Source organism: Bubalus kerabau, chromosome 1, assembly GCF_029407905.1.
Source record: "Bubalus kerabau isolate K-KA32 ecotype Philippines breed swamp buffalo chromosome 1, PCC_UOA_SB_1v2, whole genome shotgun sequence".
In the NCBI taxonomy this organism is placed as follows: domain Eukaryota; kingdom Metazoa; phylum Chordata; class Mammalia; order Artiodactyla; family Bovidae; genus Bubalus; species Bubalus kerabau.
In genome coordinates, this window is record NC_073624.1 from 179,149,895 (window position 1) to 179,168,028 (window position 18,134).

General features: G+C 37.4%; 2 protein-coding genes across 2 annotated transcripts; both read left to right on the top strand.

Moving 5' to 3' along the window:
- The first annotated feature begins 8,992 nt into the window (after positions 1–8,992).
- LOC129624579 (olfactory receptor 7A10-like) lies at positions 8,993–9,997 on the top strand. Its single transcript, XM_055542684.1, has one exon. The coding sequence runs from the start codon at positions 8,993–8,995 to the stop codon at positions 9,995–9,997; it is 1,005 nt and encodes a 334-aa protein (XP_055398659.1).
- A 6,925-nt stretch (positions 9,998–16,922) lies between these two features.
- On the top strand, positions 16,923–17,873 carry LOC129624597 (olfactory receptor 7A17-like). Its single transcript, XM_055542765.1, has one exon. The coding sequence runs from the start codon at positions 16,941–16,943 to the stop codon at positions 17,871–17,873; it is 933 nt and encodes a 310-aa protein (XP_055398740.1). The 5' UTR covers positions 16,923–16,940.
- Positions 17,874–18,134: the final 261 nt, after the last annotated feature.

Genomic DNA, 18,134 nt, shown 5'->3' on the forward strand with positions numbered 1-18,134 from the left:
TCATGTCCTATGCTATGCAACCTCGTGGACTGTAGCATGCCAGACTCCTCTGTCCTCCACTATCTATGCGAGTTTGCTCAAATTCATGTCCATTGAGTCAATGATGCTATCTAGCCAGCCCATCCTCTGCTGCCCCCTTCTCCAGTTGCCTTCAATCTTTCCCATCATCAGGGTCTTCTGCAATGAGTTGGCCCTACACATCAAGGGGCCAAAGTAGTGGAGCTTCAGCAATGACTGTTGCTGAATGAAGGAATATTCAGGGTTATTTTCTTTAGGATCAACTGGTTTGATCTCCTTGCAGTTCAAAGGACTCAAGAGTCTTCTCCAACACCAAAACTTGAAAGTATCAATTCTTTGGTACTCAGGTTTCTTTATGGCCCAACTGTCATATCCATACATGACTACTGGAAAGACAATAGCTTTGGCTATATGGACCCTTGTTGGCAAAGTGATGTCTATGCTTTTTAATATGCTGTCCAGGTTTCACATAGCTTTCCTTCCAAAGAGCAACAATCTTTTAATTTTATGGCTGAAGTCACCATCCACAGTGATTTTGGAACCCAAGAAAATAAAATCCATCACTGCTTCCACTTTTTCCCTTTTATTTGCCATGAAGTGATGGGACTGGATGCCATGATCTTAGTTTTTTAAATATTGAATTTCAATCCAGCTTTTTCACTCTCCTCTTTCACCCTCATCAAGAGGCTTTTTAGTTTCTCTTCAATTTCTTCCATTAAAGTGATATCAACTGCATTCTCCCACCAATCTTGATTGCAGATTGTGCTCCATCCAGCCCTGCATTTCACATGATGTACCCTGCATAGAAGTTAAATAAGCAGGGTGACATTCTACAGCCTTGACGTACTCTTTTTCCAATTTTGCACCAGTCAGTTGTTCCATATCCAGTTCTGTTGCTTCTTGACCTACATTCAGGTTTCTCAGGAGACAGGTAAGGTGATCTGGTACTCCCAATCCTTTAAGAATTTTCCACAGTTTCTTGCTATCCACACTGTCAAAGGTTTCATTGCAGTCAATGAAGCAGGATTAGATTTTTTCTAGAACTCTCTTGCTTTCTCCATGATCCAAAGGATTTTGACGGTTTGATCTCTGGTTCCTCTACTTCTTTGAAACCCAGCTTGCACATTTGGAAATTCTCAGGTCAGGAACTGCTGAATCCTAGCTTGAATAATTTTGAGCATAATCTTACTAGCATATGAAATGAGCACAACTGTATGGTATTTAGAACTTGGCATTGCCCTTCTTTGGGATTGTAATGAAAACTGACATTTTCCAGTCCTGTGACCACTGCTGAGTTTTCCAAATGTACTGACATATTGAGCGTAGTACTTTAAAAGTCCTGCCAAATTTGAATCTTAACTTAAACAAGATACGCTAGTGATTCATGTTCACATCTATGTTGGAAGAAGTGCTTGCTCAGAATAGTGTTTCTGAACTTCACTACTGTTGACATTATGCTGGATAATTCTCTAGGGCAGTGGCAGTTTTTACTTTGCAGACTGTTGAACTGTATCCCTGGCCTGAACCCACTGTCAGTGAATCGCACTTCCCCTGATATGACAATCAACAATTTATCCAGATGTTGCCAAGTGTCTTCAGAAGATGAAATCATCTCTGATTGAGAAGCCTTAGCCTGGAGTGAGAGAACTAGAAATATCTCCTGTTCTAATCAAAACACGCACCTTACTCAGTTCGTAAGTTTTGGGCCAATCACCCAAATTGCAATCACTGCAAATTTAGAAGGAGGCTCATTATTGTACAATCCTCATAAGATGGACTATTGCAAAAAATAAATGAAATAATATGTAAGATTCTAAGCTCAGCCTATGGTGTATTAAAAGATCTAAGTGGATATCTTATTAATTAACAAATGTTTTATAAATAAAAGACTAAATATCAACTTTTCATATGCATTTAAAGCATGTAAATCCTATTGATGTGTTAAAGGTATTATGAAGCCTAGGATTATTTTACCCATGGTTTTATAACAAAGGCACACACTTCTGTCACTTATCAAAGAAGAAGCAGTAATTTTCTGGAGATATCAGGAGTTGTGTTCCCATCACAAGCCAGTGCTTCCGAGGCCCAAGTGACCTAGTCAAGACAGGTTCCTCAGACTTAGACATGGAAGAAAACTTTGACTGAGTGTTATAAAAAGTTTCAATGTCAGACCTCTGGGAGAGAGGAGACTTCATGGAGTAACAATAAGAATCAGATACACCTGACTTCTAACCTGTTCACCTGGGAATGGCAAATCAGAATGGAAAATTTCCATTCTGTCCAGACAAGTTTCCCTGAGGAAATGATGTGTTCAAGGGTTGGAATAACAATGGAAAATGTGCTGAAAATAATGAGGAGATACAGAAAACATAAGGAACTATAAATATCTCCTCTGCTGCAAAGTCTGAGCAATTCTATCTTGAGCTGGAGAAGGCATGGTTTTTCATTTAGATTCCCAAGTCTGGTTTTGCTTCAATGCTTCCTAATCATCTCTTGTTTAAAGACAGAACTTCAATCAACATCATCAACCATTCAGGAAAGAATTTTGACTTTCGCACAGAGACCTTCATCTCAGACTTCCCACTCAGGTGAGTCCAAGCAGGAAATAACCACTGAAGGAGAAAGTCACAGAGAATGAAACTTAACACTATTTATCTGGGGTCACCTGGAAACCTAAGCAACTGACCCAGAGCCAAGAGATCTCCATGTTTGCTTGTTTGCATGATTAATTTATAACAAATGTATTTAACAACTTAAAAGGAAAGTACCTATGAATTCAGAAATATAAGAATTACAGTTGATAATTAAGTTATATGAATGCAAATCTAGTTGGAAGAGACTCAAGAAGAAATGGGAAGCATAGTGATCAGTAAAATTTGAATGTTTTCAAGGACTTTTGCAGTTGATGGAAGTACGAAATAAATGATTTGGTTAGAATGATTTGTAGTGAAGTGACATTTTATTTAATTTTTTTAATTTTTTAAAACTTATTTAAATTAATAAATAATTAAAATAATTTATTTAATAAATTATTTTAATTATTTTTTCATTTTTTAATTTTTAAGATGCAATATATTGGAGCACATTCATAAGGAAGATCCAGATCAATGGCTGTGGTAACTACCTGGAAATACAGTTCTTGAGGCACACATGTCACAGAGTCTTTACTCAGATTTGAGTGTTCACTTGTTTAAAAATTGCATTTACTATACAAACAGGCATATGGTAAAGAAGTTAACTTTGCAATTAGTTCACTACCTATGGGCTGAATATATTTGGGGACTTATTAGCTATTTACTTGCCCTACTGTAAACTGTCCATGCAAATTGTTTCACATACTGGCTTCTGAGTGTTCTACTATTTTTCTTTTTTTTTTCCTACACCCCTTCTTTTATAATTTCTTTTTTTTTTAAGATATAGCTTTTCCTAACACATATATGTTTATTTTTCCATCTATATTTCTTCCCTCTTTCTCCTATGTCTAAGAAAAGGCCAGCAAACTCACTCCAACAGGTGGAAGAAAGGGAGCATGAAATGTATTTTAGATACCTTGACAAGTCTTGTTGCTGAAACTAGAGATACAGGCAGCTTCTCTGTCCCCACTCTTCCTGTCAGGCACCATTTCTGTGGCTCCATTTCATGGTTGCTCTAAACTGCAACCACTTCCCCTACTCCAGATTCCCTATATGAGTCTCTCTTTATTCTTGTTTTTATTGCATTCTTTCAAACAAAGGGTTATCATTTTTAAAGGAAGTTAGCTATGCACCATTTAATTATTGTATGAGTGTTTACTGCATTTGTTGGGTTGTATGAGAGTGCATAAACTGGAAGTGGTCAAAACTATCATTTGGTCATATTTTGGCCTCCCTCCCACTGCTTTTCAAACATAGAAATTCTTCTGCCTCCTTAGTAATAATAAACCATCATGTGAATTGCCATCTTATCCATATGTTTTTACTTAGGGCTACCTTTTGCCTTTTATGAGTAGATCTGTTTTTAAAATGGCAATAATTTGTTGCCCTTTGGTGGAACACATGCTTTTGCCTTCAACTAATTTATTGCTTATTTCTTTTTCATAAACATGTTTGAATCCCATTTAAATGTATTTAGGGCTTCCCTGGTGGCTCAGATGGTTAATAATGTGCCTGCAATGTGGGAGACCTGTGTTTGATCTCTAGGTCAGGAAGATCCCCTGGAGAAGGGAATGGCTACCCAGAATGCCAGTATTTTTGCCTCTAGAATTCCATGGCCAGAGAAGCCTGATAGGCTACAGTACATGGGGTCGCCAAGAGTCAGACACGACTGAGCAGCTTTCACTCACATATGTATTTAGACTGAATTTCTATTTTTGCATACCACTTACTGATCAATGATTTTTTGATTAAAAAATGATTTAAAAATGATTAAAAATCATTAATCATTTAAATGATTTTTTAAATTATAAAGCCTATTCTTTTTTTTGTTTGTTTGTTTTTGCTCATTTCATTTCACTTGTGTAAATTTGACTATTGTTATTTTATATATTATTTCTTTCAAAAATTCATCTTACTATCTTATTCAATTTTGTTTAGTTGTTTTGTAGCCACTATATTTAGCATGCTATTCTATTTATTTCATAAATTCCATTTTCTAAAAATCCATTTTATATAAATGCACACCTTTATGAAGCCACAAGAGCAAGGAAAGCAGGTGAGGTCCATGGTTTTCAGATCTCCTTTTTTTTTTTTTTTAATGGAGAAATAAGATTACAATAAAATATATGTGTGTATTACAAAATGCCCATAGGCATAAACCAAATGAAAGAAAGGGTAGATTTTGTGGCATGTATAGGATTTTATAAATCACCCTGTGAGGCGGCTTCCTCATCTGGGACAAGAATCAGAAAGTGAAATAGAACCTGAAAAAGAATGGATATATGTCTCTGTTTGACTTATCATTTTGTTGTATGCTTGAAACTAGTATAGCATTGTAAATCAACTACACTCCATTATAATTTTTTAAAAATTTAAGTAAGTAAAAGAAGTGAAGTATAAAAAAGAGAAGCAGAGTGTGACCAATGGGTTTTACAAAAAAAAAAAAAAAAGAACAAAAACAAAGCCCCAAAATTATAAAGAACATGACACATAAGAAAATTAACAGAAGGGTCAGCTTCATCCTCTATTGAGCCACAGGTGCTTAGTTGCTCAGTCGTGTCTGATTCTTTGAGACCCCATGCACTGTAGCCCACCAGCCTCCTCTGTCCATGGGATTCTCCAGGCAAGAATACTGGAGTGGGTTGCCATTTCCTCCTCCAAGGGATCTTCATGACTCAGGGATTGAACCCAGGTCTCCCACATTGCAGGTGGATTCTTTACCATCTGAACCATGAGAGAAGCCCAAGAATACTGGAATGGGTAGCCGATCCCTTTTCAAGGGGTTCTTTCTGACTCAGGAATCGAACCAGGATCTCCTGCATTACAGGCAGATTCTTTACCAGCTGAGCTACCAGAGAGGCCCACTGAACTATAGAGAAATAGATGTAGTCAAATACACAGGAACAAATATGAAATAGAAATTCAACCAGGGGCTTCATGTGGATACTGTGATGTTGTAAAAAGAGGAAAAGAAGTGTGGTCAGTGTGGCATCCCTTGAGTCTGAGATCACTTCAGTGCCCATGCTGCACTGTAACCTGCCTCTTCTGTTGAGCTGTTTATTTGTATTGCTTTCCCTCAACAAGATTGCTTTCCTATCTTTGCATTTATCTCAGTGAAGAAGAAACTTCTTTGAAGTGTCCAAGCTGTCTACATGTTTTGAACATGTGATCTAGCATGTGTGCACAGGCAAGCAAGAAATAGATACATATGCATATATGCACACACATACAGACACAAACACATCTGAACAAGTGTGTTAGTTGCTCAGTTGTGTCCGACTCTGCAACTCCATGGACTGTAGCCTGCCAGTCTCCTCTGTCCATAGAATTTTCCAGGAAAAAATACTGAAGTGGGTTGCTATTTCCTTCTCCAGGACATCTGAACAAAGAGAACCAAAAAACCCTTATTATGTATGATACAATCTGATATTTTCCTTTGTGTTTTATTTATTCTATTCTATTTTACTCTTACAAATCACATAGTTTGACCCTTTAATAGACCTGGATCTCAGAATATGGAAAATATTCTCCAGCATGTTTCCATACCTATGTTAGTATTTCTTAGCTTCTTTTTCTTCTTTCATCATCAGCAACTTCTGTGAGAACATATTCTTTTATTCCTTTATGCAATGTATATTTATTCAGCTACTGTTCCTAACTAAACTAAGTCTGGGGTGTTGAGGAGTATGCATGATATTAATAAATGCCTCAAGGCACTCACAGTCTAGAGAGGATAATAGGTATATGATTAAACAAAAATTACAAATTATTGCAAGAGAAACACTTCTTTATATGTGGGAATATTTTTTAAAATGATTCATGAATGAGATTACATAAGCAGTCTAATAAAGAAGATGACATTTTGAAGATAGGGGTGAATAAAAAGTTCTAAATATACCAGTAGTTCACTCTCCAAGCAGAGGGAAACAGATGCACATAGACTCTGAGTCTTGAGCCTGTGATATCCAGTGATGCTGTGACTGAAGATCAATATTTATGAAATTGATGTGGGTGAGGGTAGCACAAGGAGATGAACTTGGTGATTCAGATATTAAGAGTCAAGCCTAGAGTTTGAAATTATGGGATTTGGGGTTCATCCTCCAGTGGGGAGACACTGGGAGATGATTAAGGTCTGGGAGTTGGGCAGTCTGCTTTGTAATATAGAAAGGTTTCTATGGGTCAGTATAAATACTGGCTACAGGGGTACCAGCCTGTGAAAGACAGGTGGTATTAGGAACCTCAATAGGAAAGCAATGGAGACATTTGAGATGAAGAAGGAAAAAAAAAAAAAAAACAGTCAAATCTCATTGCCAGAGGTAACCACTTACTAACAGGAAGTAGTTGTAGTTTAGTGCATGTGCCTGCTCAGTAGTGTCTGACTCTTTGAGACCCCATGGACTATAGCTCACCAGTCTCCTCCATCCATGGGATTATTCCGGCAAGAATACTAAAATGGGTTGACATTTTCCTCTCCAGGGGAATCTTCCCTACCCAGAGATCAAATCTGCATCTCCTGTGGCTCCTGCATTGGCAGGCTAATTCTTTACCACTGAGCCACCAGAGAAGCTCACTATCAGGAAGGAACTATGCAAAGCTTTTTATGTGTACTGATTAAATCTGCCAGGCTTCTGTGACTTAGCAACTAAACCACCACCACTAAATCTGTCAGCTACTCCAAAAGGATAGATACTGCTATTCCTATTGTTTGGGTGAGGATATTAACATTTAGAATATTTCCAGTGACTTTCCAAAATCAAACAGCAAATATGTGTAGAACCAAAACTCAAAACCAGAGTTTCAAATTACAAAAGGTTTGCATTTGATATCACTTAGAAAGAGCTCCAAATTATAAAAGTTTTGCACTTGATCTTATTTAGAAAAATATTTTTTTTGTTGTTTTTTTAAATTTTATTTTATTTTTAAACTTTACAATATTGTATTAGTTTTGCCAAATATCCAAATGAATCCACCACAGGTATACCTGTGTTCCCCATCCTGAACCCTCCTCCCTCCTCCCTCCCCATACCCTCCCTCTGGGTCATCCCAGTGCACCAGCCCCAAGCATCCAGTATCGTGCATCAAACCTGGACTGGCAACTCGTTTCATACATGATATTTTACATGTTTCAATGCCATTCTCCCAAATCTCCCCACCCTCTCCCTCTCCCACAGAGTCCATAAGACTGATCTATACATCAGTGTCTCTTTTGCTGTCTCGTACACAGGGTTATTGTTACCATCTTTCTAAATTCCATATATATGCATTAGTATACTGTATTGGTGTTTTTCTTTCTGGCTTACTTCACTCTGTAAATAGGCTCCAGTTTCATCCACCTCATTAGAACTGATTCAAATGTATTCTTTTTAATGGCTGAGTAATACTCCATTGTGTATATGTACCACAGCTTTCTTATCCATTCATCTGCTGATGGACATCTAGGTTGCTTCCATGTCCTGGCTATTATAAACGGTGCTGCGATGAACATTGGGGTACATGTGTCTCTTTCCCTTCTGGTTTCCTCAGTGTGTATGCCCAGCACTGGGATTGCTGGATCATAAGGCAGTTCTATTTCTAGTTTTTTAAGGAATCTCCACACTGTTCTCCATAGTGGCTGTACTAGTTTGCATCCCCACCAACAGTGTAAGAGGGTTCACTTTTCTCCACACCTCTCCATTTCACGCCAGTCAGAATGGCTGCGATCCAAAAGTACAAAAATATTTTTAACAGATAACTTTTTAAAATCTTCCATTTTTGTTGTAGTTTCAATACTTTCCTTTGTGAATTTTTAATTTATTCCTTTTGTCAATTTTTCTAGTAGGATGTTGTACATTGATCATATAAATATACCATTCCTTTCTTTTTGGTAAAATGCATTTTGCTTCTTTACTCTTCTGGGTATCCAGGATTGAATGGTTTCCAGGATCAAGAAAGTTTATCACAAAAAATTAATAACCCCTTAAGTCTCTTTTTTATACCTGATGTTTTAGCTTTACAACACTGTCATTATCTGATAATTTTTATAATTTCTTATTTGCTTCTATTCTTCCTCCATCATTGAACTGTATGAACTATTGTATATTAGCACTGTATACTCTTTATCCAGAAGTTAGTCAGTCTTCAATTTATACTCCCAAATATATGATATAATTTCTCTTCAAAGTTTAGAATAAATGATTTTATGCAGAGAAGATTGAATGTGGGATGAAGTATTCAGAGATTGCACATGGGATCACTTGAGGGAAATTTTTCATATGAAAATTATATATATTAATATTAAATGTAAAATATGAATTGTAGAATTTCAACTATGTTTACAATGCTAATTTCTGAGAAAACTAGTCATGTTATTTTTGTTTCTTGATAGTCACATTCACCACATGGAACCAGGGAATGAGACAAAAATTTTGGAATTTCTTCTTCTGGGATTTTCAGAGGAACCAGAACTGCAGCCCCTCATATTTGGTCTATTCCTCTTTATGTACCTGATTACTGTGTTTGGAAACCTGCTCATTATCCTGGCTGTCAGCTCAGACTCCTACCTCCACACCCCCATGTACTTCTTCCTCTCCAACCTGTCCTTTGTAGACATCTGTTTCACCTCCACAACCATCCCAAAGATGCTGCAGAACATAAGAACACAGAGCAAAGTACTAACCTATGAAGGCTGCATCACCCAGATGTATTTTTTCGTACTCTTTGCAGTATTGGACATGTTTCTCCTGACTGTGATGGCCTATGACCGATTTGTAGCCATCTGTCACCCCCTGCATTACATGGTCATCATGAACCCCTGGCTCTGTGGTCTGCTGGTTCTGATGTCCTGGATGATGAGTGCCCTGAATTCCTTGTTACAAAGTGCAATGGTGTTGAGATTGTCCTTCTGTACAGATTTGGAAATCCCCCACTTTTTCTGTGAAATTAATCAGTTGATTCAACTTGCCTGTTCTGACATGTTTCTTAATGAGATAGTAATGTATTTTGCAGCTGCAATATTGGGTGGTGGTTCCTTCAGTGGGATTCTTTATTCATATTCCAAGATAGTTTCTTCAGTACAAAGAATCTCATCAGCTCAGGGGAAGTATAAGGCATTTTCCACCTGTGCATCTCACCTCTCAGTTGTCTCTTTATTTTATTGTACGTGTTTAGGAGTGTACCTTAGCTCTGCTGCTACCCACAGCTCGCATTCAAGTGCAATTGCCTCAGTGATGTATACTGTGGTCACACCCATGCTGAACCCCTTCATCTATAGTCTGCGGAACAAAGACATAAAGAGGGCTCTGGAAAAAATCATTAGGAAGGCAGTTATAAAATTGTTATCTGTTCTGGGACTGAAGAACTACCCATGATTGCAGGATTTAAATAAATGGAGCCAGAAATTGCTATGTTTTAACCAGATTTTGTAAGGAGAACTTGTCCATTTATTTCTAGAAATTTCCTTTTATTTGAATTCAACTCATCTACACAATTTAAAGAACTCAATTTATTGAGCTTTATTATGAATAAAGTTTTGGAAATTTTGATAGAGGGTGCATGAATCTATAGAATGCTTTGGGTAGCATCAGCATTTCAATATTAAGTCTTCCAAGCCATGGACACCTAATATTTTTTCATCTATTTGTCTTATTCAATTTTTCTCATCAATATATTACAGGTTTTAGTGTAAGGTATTTTAGTCTTACCCCTCATTGATTTCTGTATCTACATGATCTATCTAACCCCTCTGAACAACAATTCTGAAAATTTAGAATGAGGGTTCTGATTGTATGGTCCTCATTGGATGGACCTTTTTAAAGAACAAATGGGACAATCAGACTTAGCTTTGGAGAAATCTTTGTCTCAAGACTATAAAAAGGTTCAGCGTTATAACTTTGGAATCCAGAAGAGTTCATGGAGTAGTAATAAGCATTGGATACCCTTGACATCTAACTGGTCTCTTGGGAACAAATCAGCCCAGAAAATTTCCATTCTGTCCAGATAAGTTCCCATGGGGGAAATGTGCTTGGGGTTGGAGTAACAGTGAAAAATGTGCTAACGAGAAAATACAGTGGATATGCAGAGCTGTAAATATCTCCACTGCTGCTAGGTCTAAGCATGTTCCACTTTGAGCTGGAGAAGTCATGGTTTGTGCATTTGGATTCCTGAGTCTGGCTCAGGGACCCATACTTCACTTCTTACTTCTTTCTTATCTGGGAACAGAGCTTCATTCTCCACCATCAACCACCTGGGGAAGTTTTGGACTTCCACCCAGTGACCTCCATCTCAACCTTTCCATCCAGGTGAGTCTTAGAGCCCAGTAGACACTTCAGGAGAAAGCCACAGAGAATGAAATCCAAGAACATTTACCTGCAGTCACTTAGAAACCCAAATACCTGGCTCAGAGCCAACAGATCTCCTTGTTTACATGCATGGTTGATTAACTGATTTATAATCAATTTATTTAATATGTTCAAAGAAAATCACCTATCAGATTCAGCAGTACAAGATTATTAGTGATAATTAAGTGATAAGAATGAAAATATACTTGGATGAAATTCAAGAAGAAATTGGAAGCACAATGGTCTCAGTAAAATTTGAACATTTCTAGGGAGATTTAGGGTAGGAAAATAAACTATTATATAAAAAGGAATTTGCAGTGACATAATGACATTGTTTTAATTTAAAAACTTTTTACGATGGCATATGAATTTGAGCAAATTCTGGGAGATAGTGAAAGTCAGGGAAGGCTGGTGTGCTGCAGTCTGTGGTGTCACAAAGATTCAAATCAACAGCATAGCTATTACCTGGAAACTACAATTTTTGATAAACATTTCACAAAATTTTCTCTTACATTGAGCATTCACTTGAAAAAACATTAAATTTAATATGCAAACAGACAGATGGTAAAGAGCTTATCTTTGCAACTGTTTATTACCTGGGAGACTGGATATATTTGGAGGTTGATTATCCACTTGCTTTATCACAAACTGTTTATGCATATTCTTTGCTTTATGCACTGGATTCAGATTGTTTCATTCCTTCCAGGTTTTTTTCTGTATCATTTCTTTTATAGTATATTTCGCCTCCAGCTCTGAAAAAAAAGGCCTGGAATTACACTTCAACATGTGGATGAGGGGGAGAATGAGATGTATTTTAAATACCTTGACAAGCCTTCTATGCTGAAATAGATACCTGCAACTTCTCTCTCCCCACTCTTTCCCTCACATATAGGTGTCTCAGGTACCATTTCACCCCCAAACTGCTCTAAGCTCCAGCCACTTCCCCATTCTCTGTTTATTCTTGGTCTTTTAACTGCATTTCTTTAAACAAAGATTTACAAATTCTTTCAAAAAAACTTTTACTCTTTGCAATTGAAATCATGTATGTAAATGTAATATATCTGTTGTTGGGTTGCATGAGAGCTTATAAGTTTGGGATGTTCAAATCTATCAATTGGTCGTATTTTATACTCTCTCCCATTGATTTTTTTTTAATTTTTTAATTTTATTTTTTAACTTTACAATATTGATTTTTTAAACATCAAAAGTTCTTATGCATCCATCAGTTCAGTTCATTTCAGTTTAGTCACTCAGTCATGTCCAATTCTTTGTGACCCCATGGACTGCAGCATGCGAGGCTTCCCTGTCCATCTCCAACCCCCAGAGCTTGCTCAAACTCATGTCCATCGAGTCAATGATGCCATCTAACCATCTCATCCTCTGTTGTCCCCTTCTCCTCCTGCCTTCAATCTTTCCCAGCATCAGGGTCTTTTCCAATGAGTCAGCTCTTCACATCAGGTGGCCAAAGTATTGGAGCTTCAGCTTCAGCATCAGTCCTTCCAATGAATATTCAGGACTGATTTCATTTATGATTGACCGGTTTGATTTTCTTGCAGTCCTTCTATGCATCCATAGAAGTAATAAGCCACCTGTTATATGCATTACCATATAATCTCACATGTTTTTTGTTTCTGCCACCTTTTGCCTTTTGTGAGTAGTCTATTTTAAAAAGAGCAATTATTTGCTGCCTTCTTGTGGAATATGTGCTTTTGCATACAATTAAAGATCACTTATATGTTTTTCATAAGCATATTTTAATCCATTTATGTTTGTGTAGGTTGAAATTAAAATTTTAGATACAACTTCCTGCACTATTTTTTAAATTGCATTTTCTATTCTCTTTTAAATTTTTACCCATATTATTATATTTAAAACCTGTGTTAATGTGACTATTACTACTTTATATTTTTCTTTCAGAAGTTCATTTTATTATATCATTCTATTTTGCTTAATATCTTTGTTTTGAATCCAATATATTTAATCTGGTTTTGTTTCCCTTGGTGTTCTTTTTATTTTGAAAATTTAATTTTCTAAAATATTTGTTTCTGTATAAATGCACACCATTATTAAACCACTAGAGTGAACAAAGCAGATGAGGTCTCTGCTTTGGATCTCATATTTCCATGGAGAAAGAAGAGTATAGTAAAAAATGCATGTACGACAAAAATGTCCTTAGGTATAAATCAAATGAGAAAGGAGTAAGTTTTGTGGCATGGGTAGGATTTTATAGAGTATTTTGTGGGGAGGTCTTTGCGTTTGGGACAAGAATCACAAACAGAAGTGAAATGTGACCAATGGTTTTAGCAAAAAGAGTTCTAAACTCAAAGTCCAAGAATGACAATGATAACACATAAGAAAACTGAGAGACAAGACATCCTCATCCACTATCTTATTACCTCATTCTTTGAAATGTGTGAAAATATGTGTAGCCAAATACACAGGAATAAATACAGAAAAAAAATTCAGTCAAGGTTCTAATGTGAATGCCATAATGAGGCAAGTGGAGGAATAAAAGTGCAATCAGCATGTGGTCCCTGGAGTCTGACTTCCACACCCATGGTGCTACCTGTTCTCTCTGCAACTGAACTCTTCCCTTGAGCTCTATTCACATTGCTTCTCACCCTTTTAAGGACTAGCCTCTCTTGTAAGTATTCTTGCATTAACTGCAGTAGATAAGAAGCTTTTCAGAATGTGTCCCAGAGTAAAACACACCTTTTACATGTGATCCAGCTTGTGTGCACAGGCAACCAAGGAATACACCTGTGCATGTGGCTTCCCAGGTGGCACTAGTGGTAAAGAACCTACCTGCCAATGCGGGAGACAGAAGAGATATGTGTTTGATCCCTGAGTCGGAAAGATCCCCTGGAAGAGGGTGTGGCAACTCACTCCAGTATTCTTGCCTGGAGAATTCCATGGACAGAGGAGCCTGGGGGGCTACAGTCCATAGGGTCCCAAAGAGTCAAACACAACTGAAGTGACTTAACACACATGCACCCATGTGTATGCACATACACACACAAGAACTGCTGGACAAAAAGAATAAACTCCTTACATGTATTAATACAATGCACTCTATCCTTCTGTGTTTAATTTGTTATATCCTATTTTATTTTTACAAACTATAGTCTGACACTCTAATAAATCTGAATCTAAGAATATGGAAAACATTCCTCCAGCATGCCTCCCATACGTACATTAGCATTTACCTGCTTCTTTTTCTTCCCTAATCATCCACAGTTTCTGAGAGAACATATTATTTTATTGCTTTATGAAATATATAATTTATTTATTCAGCTACTTTTCCCAACTAAACTAAGTTTGGGGGGTTGTGGAGTATGTATGATAATGATACATGCCTCAAGGCCCTCACAGTCTAGATGAAAATATTGAATTAATAAAAATCACACAATGATAACCTTTTATCTAAATTATCACTAGATAAACTGTCATTTTTCTGTGGGAATAATTTTAAAGTTCATGTAGGAGAAGTCCAAAACTCCATCTCTAAAACAGGAGATGGAGTTTTCAATACAGAGATAAGTGAAAAATTTCCCTATAGACCAGTGATTGACTCTCCAAGCAGAGGGAACAGGTGCATATATGCTCTGAGACTCAAGCCTGTGGCATCTAGTGAATCTGTGGCTCAAGTTCAATATTCATGAGATGAAGGTGAGTAAGGGCAGCACGAGTGTAAAGTTGGTGGTTCATTCAGGGAGAGTCAAGGCTGGGGTTTGAAGTTGTGGAATTTGTGGTCCATTCCTTATTGGGGAGTCACTAGTGAGAGTTAAGTCAGGGAGTTGGACAGTCAGCTTTGTAATATAGAAAGACTTCTTTAGCTTAATATGAATATTGGATAGAGGGCCCTGTACCAGCCTGTGATAGATGGGAAAGATGACCAGAAACTGAAATAAGGCTGGGGATTGGGGACTAAGATGTGGAAAAGCAATGGAAAGATTTGAGAGGAAAAAGAGAAAAATCATCCGAATCTCATCACCAGAGGTGATGTAAATCATTCATTTACTACCAGGAAGGAACTATTCTAAACGTTTTGCGTATATAGACTAAATCTGTCAACTATCTTATTGTGAGTACTGCTATCCCAATAATTTGAGTAATAATATTAACATTTAGAAGGTTCCAATGGCTCTCCATGTTCAAACAGCAAATATGTGCAGATCCAAAATGTAAATCTAGAATTTCAAACTACAAAAGTTTTACAGCTGATATCACTTAGAAATTCTTTTACCAAATCATTCTTTAAATCCTCCACTTTTGTTGAACTTTATTTCACTTTGTGAATTGTGGGTTTATTCGCTTTGCTCATTTTCCTGATGGGAAATCTGTCAGATATTTGATAACATAAATACATCTCTTCTTTCTTTTTTAGATAAAATGCTTTTTTGCTGCTTTGTTATTCTGGGTAACATGGGGATAGAACAGGGGCTGGAATGTCACCAAAACTAAGGAAGCTTTATACTCACCACAAACTCTACGCATTACCTAAGTTTATTAGAACTTTTTTCCCCCTTACATGTCCTTTTCTCCCCCTTTCAGTTTTTTAAAGTGATATTTTTTTTTCTTTGAATACTGGACATAAAATGGTCATGTTAAAAAAGAGGCCCACCCATGTTCACAGGTCCATGGGAGACTTAGTGACTGGAATTTAGGTACTGTTGCTACAATTTTGCAGGAAAGATAATCATTGACATTGACAAAACATTGACAGCTTGCTTTGTGTCATTGTTTTCCTAATTATTGTGGCTCAGAGTGTACTGGTAGTAGCATTACTCCAGTAGGAGTGTGTGTGTGTGTGCGTGCGCACGCAAGTGTGCATGTTGTGGAGCATGAACAGTTCCCAAGGCAGAAAAGGGATACCTGAGCCCATGTACACATACGTGTGTATTAAGCCACTCTAGTCATGTTCTACTCTTTGTAATCCTATGAGCTGTACCTTGCCAGGCTCCTCTGTCCATGGGATTCTCCAGGTAAGAATATTGGCATGGGCTGCCATTCCCTTCTCCAGAGGATCTTCCTGATCCAGGGATTGAACCCATGTCTTTTATGTCTCCTGCATTGACAGGTGGATTCTTTACCACTGGTGCCACTTGGGAAGCCTGAGTCCCCATATAAGGATCTTCGGTATGAGGTCCTTATAATATAAACCAATATATAAAAATAAATTATAAAAAAAGAAAAGAAAATAATGAGGAAGGGATTCATTTCTAATCACTGGATCTCTTGGAAACAAAATTAATAAAATTCAGGTAAAAATATGGCGAACTAAGTTCCCTGTGACTTGAAGTCTCAGCTGTTGCAGGAAGGACACCTCGTTCCTCCAAATTCTCTGACACTAGCATCACTCTCCATCTTGCACATCCCCCTGGACACAGTGGCTTACTTTTTAACCTTGACTTTCTGAAACAACTGTTTTTCAGGTCCTTTGCCCTGGCTTTTCACTCTGACTAGCACACACTTCAACCAGATAACCTAGTGTCTCCCACCCATTTTTCCATGAGGTCTCCAATCAAATATTTTCCAGTATAATTGAATGACTGAGTAAAAAATAATATACCTTTAACCATTTTGTTATATCTGATTCCTTTTTGTTCATTGCATCTGTCACCATCTGAAAATTTGTAGGATTTTTTTCTTTATATTTTTTCTCCATTACTGAAGAACTATAGAGACTATTGTACATTTTGCCTAGATATTGGTCAGACCTCAACTGACATTCCTCAAATGTGTCACAGTAACTTCTTATTAAAAGTGTAGAATACCTTACAACCTGGACAAAAGGCTGGATGCACAATAAGAAGGCATAAGAGCATGCCTTGAAGGGGAAAGTTCCATACCAAATTATGGATACTGACTTCTAATGCAAAGTATATATTGCAGAATTCAATTAGGTTTCCAATCACAATTTTTGAGAAACTTAGTCATGTTAATTTTTTTTCCTGGTAGCCATCTCCACCACATGGAACCAGTGAATGATACACAAATTTCAGAATTTCTTCTTCTGGGATTATCAAATGAACCAGAACTGCAACCTCTCATATATGGGCTTTTCCTCTCCACGTACCTGACCACTGTGTTCGGAAACCTGCTCATCATCCTGGCTGTCAGCTCAGATACCCATCTCCACACCCCCATGTACTTCTTCCTCTCCAACCTGTCCTTTGTAGACATCTGTTTCATCTCCACCACCATCCCAAAGATGCTGAATAATATACAGACACAGAGCAAAGTTATAACTTATGAAGGCTGCATCACCCAGATATACTTCTTCCTATTCTTTGCTGCACTGGAAAACTTCCTCCTGACTGTGATGGCCTATGATCGCTTCATGGCCATCTGTCAGCCTCTCCACTACATGGTCATCATGAATCCCCGGCTCTGTGCACTGCTGGTGCTGGTGTCGTGGGTGATGAGTGCCCTGAATTCCTTAAGCCAAAGCTTAATGATGTTGTGGCTGTCCTTCTGTACAGACGTGGAAATCCCCCATTTTTTCTGTGAAATTAATCAAGTGGTTCGACTTGCCTGTTCTGACACATTTCTGAATGACATGGTGATGTATTTTGCAGCTGGGACGTTGGGTGGTGCTTCCCTCACTGGTATTCTTTACTCATACTCTAAGATAGTTTCCTCCATACAAGGAATGTCATCAGCCCATGGGAAGTATAAAGCATTTTCTACCTGTGCATCTCATTTCTCAATTGTTTCCTTGTTTTATTGTACTATCTTAGGAGTGTACCTTAGCTCCACAGGTACCTACAGCTCACACTCAAGTGCAATCGCCTCAGTGATGTACACAGTGGTCACACCCATGCTGAACCCCTTCATCTACAGTCTCAGAAATAAAGACATAAAGAGGGCTTTGAAAAGAATCACTGGAATGTCAGTTATATAAGGTCCAATTGTCCTGGGGCTGAAGAAATACTCATGATTATAGGGCTCAAAACCTCAGAAGCAGAAGGTGCTATTCTTCCTTTTTTAAAATTTACTTGAGTGAAGTATAGTTGATTTACAATGTAGTATCACTTTCTACTGTACAGCAAAGTGATTGTTTTATATATATATATATATATATATATATATATATATATATATATATCAGCAGCAGCACACATTATTTTTCATATTCTTTTGCATCATGGTTTTGTCACAGGTT

Excerpts from the sequence above, each read along its gene's own strand:
- LOC129624579 (XM_055542684.1), top strand. The coding sequence starts at position 8,993 with ATGTTATTTTTGTTTCTTGATAGTCACATTCACCACATGGAACCAGGG.
- LOC129624597 (XM_055542765.1), top strand. The coding sequence starts at position 16,941 with ATGGAACCAGTGAATGATACACAAATTTCAGAATTTCTTCTTCTGGGA.